The 6,000-nt window shown below is 47.8% G+C and overlaps 1 protein-coding gene across 3 annotated transcripts in view; it reads left to right on the top strand.

The window, feature by feature from the left end:
* Positions 1–765: 765 nt before the first annotated feature.
* The window catches only part of PAX3 (paired box 3), a 107,026-nt gene continuing 101,791 nt past the window's right edge, over positions 766–6,000 (top strand). For 2 of the 3 annotated variants that reach the window (XM_079975893.1, XM_079975892.1), the window contains exons 1-2: positions 770–1,541; positions 3,763–3,998. In XM_079975893.1, the coding sequence (XP_079832019.1) occupies positions 1,457–1,541; positions 3,763–3,998 (321 nt within the window). In that variant the 5' untranslated portion in view covers positions 770–1,456. Of the gene's footprint in view, positions 1,542–3,762; positions 3,999–6,000 lie in introns of all 3 variants that reach the window. The other variant, XM_079975894.1, reaches the window with a different exon arrangement.

Raw genomic sequence — 6,000 nt, 5'->3', positions numbered from 1 at the left:
AATGTGCAATATATATATATATATATATATGTGTGTGTGTGTGTGTGTGTGTGTGTGTGTGTGTGTGTATACAGCGCACGGCTCCGTAAATATGCACAAAGACCGACTCCTACCTATCTCTCCAGTTTTTAAAAGCAAGAATCCGTTTGGGGGATCTATAAAGATTCCTGTTGCCGCCGTCGCTGTCTTGGTTTTTGTTTTGTTTTTAAAAATACGATTGCACCAAAAGCTGGGTTTCCACTCCCTCCAAATGTTGCTTTGAAAAGTTTGAAAACAGAAGGGAGGGGGTTGAGTGGGGGCTAAGTAAGAGAGAGAGAGAGAGAGAGAGAGAGAGAGAGAGAGAGAGAGAGAGAGAGTTTTGCTGGTGCCAGACACACGCCCAGGGGAATCTAGTCTGGAGTTTGAAAGGACAAAGGATAGTCTCGAGAGAAACGCTGGAGTTTCTCTTGAGTTTCCCTGCGTACAGCTGCGCATTTACAACCTCTCCGCAGAAGAAAGAAAAGGTGGCCCAGAAAGAGAGAGGCAGAGAGGCAGAGAAAGACACTGACTTCAAGCCATGCAAGAGGTTGGCTACTTCCTCATTGTAATCTCTCGCACAGTGGCATTGTGCCAAGAGGAGTTGTAAAAAAAAAAAAAGGAGAAAAAAGGAAGGGACCGTCCTTCCCCCCACCTTCTCCTCCTCCTTCTCCCTCCTCCGCCGCCTCCCTCCCCTGCTCCTCTTGCATTTTCTCCTGTCCAGCCATTCTCTGAAAGAAAAGGCACTTTATCAAGGGAAGAGAGGCAAATCCCGGGTCACCCTCCTGAGCCGGAGCCCTTCGATTGTCAGGAGGAGAAGAGAAAGTTGGCGCTGTCGTCCAATCAGCTCGTGTCTTCTCCAGACGGGACAGTCTCCAGGCTGGCCAATCGCGGCGCAGAGATCCTAAGGAAGCTTGGGGTGAAAGAACTAATAAATACTCCGGAGCGGAGCTTCCTTTCACTTCGTATCAACAACAGGAAGAAATCATTCCTGCCACTCAAGCCCAGTTCGTAGCAAAGTGAGCTCATCCCACGGCAGGTACCAGGCACCTCGCGGCTTCCTCGGCAGCCTTTTTCTCCGGGCAAAACTTTTCCCACCTCCTTTTCCTTGCTCACTCTCTCTCTCCCTCGCTCTCACTTTCTCTCTCGGCCACATTTTTGACTCGAGATACCACGTTTGATTGAGAAACAGACCAGGGACAACGACCCCCCTTCCCCCCTTCCCATAGCTTTATCCCTTCCCCCATTTCTCCTTCCTCTCCTTTTTATTAATATCTTTTTTAACAACAACAAAACAACAACAACAACAACAACAACAACTCCTCTACTCGATTCATTCTCTGCGGATCTTTTCCCAGAGCTGATCTGCGTTTGCCCTTTCCTCTTAACCTCCGCCATACCTGGATATAATACGTTGAAAGAGAGTCAAGCTGCCTTCAAAATGACAAGTCTGGGTGGAGCTGTCCCAAGGATGATGCGACCAGCTCCCGGACAGAATTATCCTCGCAGCGGGTTCCCATTAGAAGGTAAGACCGTGGAGCAGGAAAATGGGATGTTGGGGTGGGGGTGGAGAGGAGGGGGTGGGGGAATCTGTGGCCTGCTTTGGTGCCAATGAGGCCGAATTGGGCATGCGTGGCTGTGGACCTGAACTCCTGAGTTCGTGGAGTTGCGGAAAAGCAAGTTGATGTGCACACGCTTAAAAAGGAGCGGGTCGTGAGCAAGAGAGAAGGTTTCAGCTGCCATTGTAGGCACGCTTCCTTGGAAGTAGGTGCCAGCGAAATTAACAGGGATTCCTTTCCAAGGAGACTGGATTGGAGCATAGCCTAGTTTCAACAGCATGGAAAAGCGCAGACAGGAATGTCCCCCTCTCTCGACACACCCACGAATTATACACATTACTTTTTCGTCAACTTTTTAAAAATTTGAGGGGATGAAAAGAGAGAAGGTAGGAAAAAACAGGAAGGTCACAGGAGAAGGCAGAGGCAGCGCAGATTCCAAACGAGTTTATTTCCCTCTTTGCTTTTCATGTCGGTTTCACTTGGAGGGTGGAATTGTCACCTGGCTGGGCGATGGTAAGCGTTGTAGGTGAGCGAGTCACTAAACCTGGTCGCAGTGTCAGATCAGGAGGACACCCCAAATTTCTAACTCCGCCAGAAACTCCCTTGCGTAAGGGAAGTTTACAGGACTTTCGTCCGGCTTTGCCTTGCTTCCTTTACAAGCACAAGCCGGTAATGCCACCACAAAACTAGCAATTCCAACGACTACTGTTTAGGGACAGTAATAGGTAGAAAAACGCCTTAAGTGCTGTCAAGCAACTCAGCTCAAACTCTCACTTTCGTGCATGTGGGCACACACCCGCGCAACACACAGCAGGGTTCGTGTGGACCTTCTCAATTTGTCCAAAACATGTTAAGAAACTCCCTTCCATTAATTGAATCTTAAGAGCTTTCCAACTAGGATTTCATTATTAAATGTGAGGGACTTTTCCTGTTCCCTCTTGCAAGAGAGACTAAAATCAGGTGGGATATTTTCCTAGCCTGTTGATTTTCGCATAATCAGCTCAGACAGGACCCAAGGAAGTTGGCAACTCTTCTGCGAGTTTATGAAAACGTTAAAGATGGTTAAAGCAAGCGATGAAACAATACTGTACAAATTGTTTCAGGGCGAAACGAGTCAGTGTGATCTGGAGAAGGGATGCACAAACAGGTGGGCAAGAAAGCGAACTAATCGGAAACAAGCAAACAAATAAACAAAACACCAAACGTCTTTCGAAATCGGGTTTTCGTGTGACTCTTAGTATTAACATTTCTATTCCTCTCCCAAATGCATGGTACCTACCATTTCCCTTCCAAAACTGCCCCGACATATGAAACGCAAACAGTATAAGTAAATATTAAAGTTGTGTGTGTGTGTGGGGGGGGTTATTTTAGAAAAAGTCTGTGTTTATTCAAAATGGGGCGGATTGTCACATTCTAGCAGACTTCAGGAGACCCGTGGTCAAATGTCTACGATGCTTAGATTCTTCCTAAAGTGAGAAGCAGGAGCACCAGTTGCAGAAAAGTTGTAGTTACTTATATTTACCCTCTTTTCTGGATCCTTTTGAATCATAAATTGCTCCTTTTGAGGGGGAATTGGGAATACTCCGATTACTTAGAGCACTTGTCAACACTGTATGTTTTCCTTCCGAGGAAAAGAAAGAGCGATTTAAAAGAAGGAAAATACCTGCGGTAGCCAAAGACTTCCAAACGCCAACCGCGGCTTGTCTTAGGGAGTTTTCAACCTAGGAATAAATATTTATTGAACTGATACCCAAAGCACTTTTTCTCGGAAGAAAATACAGTGGAAGCCGACCGAGAATAAATATAACCTTCCCGGTTCGGTTTTTAAAACAGATCAAAATGCCCACTTCGCCCAGAACTATATATCTGTTACAGATATAAGAAAGTCCACAGTTTTGCCACGGCTTAGCCTCTGTTTGCTACGACGGAGACAGCAAACGGTATCAGGGAATAACTAACCCGTTTGTTAACCAATCCTGAACACGTGCGCGAAAAGTTCCAAGCAAAAGTGTTTCAGGATCCGTGTGCCAGGCTCAAACGATGCCACCAATCGCAAGGGAGAGGGGAAGCTGCCTGGAACGCGCGTCTCTGTGTATCGTGTGTAACTGTCGCTGTACCTTGCGTGTACGTGAGGTAGGCCGCTCGGATACCGAAGGAGCCCTCTCTTCTTTGTCCCCGTTCTGTCCAGTGTCGACTCCGCTGGGCCAAGGCCGAGTCAACCAGCTCGGGGGCGTCTTCATCAACGGCCGGCCTCTGCCCAACCACATCCGCCACAAGATCGTGGAGATGGCTCACCACGGGATCAGGCCGTGCGTCATCTCTCGCCAGCTGCGAGTCTCGCACGGCTGCGTCTCCAAGATCCTCTGCAGGTACCAGGAGACCGGCTCCATCCGGCCGGGGGCAATCGGAGGCAGCAAACCCAAGGTGAGGAAGGCGCAGCGCCGCCGGATCAGGCGAGGGGGGCGGGAATTGACAGGGCAGCTTCGGGCCGCGGACCTGAAGAACTCAGTTGCGCTTTTATTCAGAATCTGGTCAATCCAAAGGCCTACAAAATGGGTGCATCACCCTCTCCGTCCCTTCCAGTGTATGCTCACGGGCGCTTGGGATCTTGTAGCAAGACATCCGGATTGGGATCATATGGAATAAGAAAGGACTGGGTGGTTCTGTTAATTAAGGGAGGCAGAGGACAGACGTGCAGAACTTCAGCTCTAAAGTTCCAACCAGTTCTGAACTCCTTGGCCAGCGCGCAGGTCCCCGCAGGTCCACGTTGGTGCACTTCCTTCGCGATCCTGACATCGCTGTGTCTGGGATTTGCAGCGCCGACTGCTCGCTGCTTCAAACGGGCCTGGCAGAGCGCAGGAGCGCTAGGCTCTGAACGCAACGCATTCCTTTTTTCTCTCTCTCCTCGTTGGAACGCTCTCGGTTTTCCTTACACCCCTTTACAACCACCCTAGCCTTGCGGAGATACAGATCCCAACCCCCTTCTAGCGCGTGCATATTGCTGCACACTCACCCAGCCACCCTCAAGAAGCATGCGCCGTTTTTTCTAAGTAGGATCTAGAAAAGTAAACTGCACTACTACAACTCTCTCCTGGCCAAAGTAACTTTCAGAAAGACAGTTGTTAGACCTTGCGGATCCCTCGAAGCAGTGTCGGGTAATGGGGGGAGGGGAAGGGGACTATAGCCCAGAACCGGGATCAGCGCGCTACGATGCTAGCGAAGGCTGGGATCCTAAGCGACTTTCCTTAACCAGGGCAGGAATCCGCGAGGCTGATAATGGCCTTGGGACAAGTGTGCCAATAAACGCGGAGGTCTAATTGATTTTGGATCACACCACTAACGAGAGTGGACTGTATCCAAGAGAAACTTGAATTTCAGTAATTTACCTTTCCATCTACCCGTCTCTGTCGTCCAACTTCTGCTACAAACGTTGCATTCTCATCTCACCCCTAAATATACTTCCTCCTCCCTCTCTGGAAACTAATTATCACTGAATTCAGTGTAATCCGGGTAAATGAATTTTGGAGCCAAGCGCTTTATTCCTTCCTTAGCCTTCTTCCTCCGAGGTGCATTGTGCAGTCTAGCGTATAAATTACTAGTTTCCCAAACTGTTTACATACAAACGTTAAGAGGTCAGAAAGACACTAAATCGAACAGTCACGTCCCCGCTTCCAGTCTGATTTTAATGTTAATAAAAGTTTGTCTGAGAAACCATTTCCCAACTTTGAATAAATTTATTCTGACACTGGGTTTTGTTTTTGCCCCGTCCTCGCCATTCCCTCCCCATTCCCATCTTAAATGGCAAAGGAACAAATAGGTTTGAAAACTCAACGCGAATACACAGCATTTTAGGGTGTTTATTTTGTGTGTATTTATATTTCTATACATAAAATTAAAAGTAATCTTATTTCATCTTTCAACAGAAGGGGATATTAATTTCCGCTTAATTAAAGGCTTCATGCATGCAGCAAATTTTCATGGATCTTTAGAAATAGGACGTTGGCTGCAGCAGCCCCTCTTTTATGTTTTCCGGGATTTGGCTGTTTTTGCTTGGCAAAAGTTTCTATGAACTTTCAGGACTTTTATTTAAATGAAGTTTTGTTCTAATCATAAAGTGAATGGCATCCCCCCCCACCTCCCCGTCTCCCTCCCTCTTCTCCCTTGTTGGCATTTCATTTTTACACCCCGATACATTACTTTGAAAGGAGTCCTATTCGATTCCGATCGACCTTGATTGCCAACCTGCGGCTTTAGGAAGCTACCGGAGGGTTTCCTGTCTAATTCTGCTCTGAATCCTTTTGCAAGCCTGTTTCGTGTCACACAGAAGACAGCGTTTCTTGGGCTCTCAATTTTCTGTTTCAAACGTGAGTCCTGATTCTTTAGGCCCCCCCCCCATGATCAGTTCCTTTTATGGGGAGTGCTGCTA

This window comes from Podarcis cretensis (assembly GCF_951804945.1).
Source record: "Podarcis cretensis genome assembly, chromosome: 5".
Taxonomy (NCBI): Eukaryota; Metazoa; Chordata; class Lepidosauria; order Squamata; family Lacertidae; genus Podarcis; species Podarcis cretensis.
The sequence above is the reverse complement of the archived record's forward strand: the minus strand, read 5'-3'. Positions and strand labels throughout refer to the sequence as shown.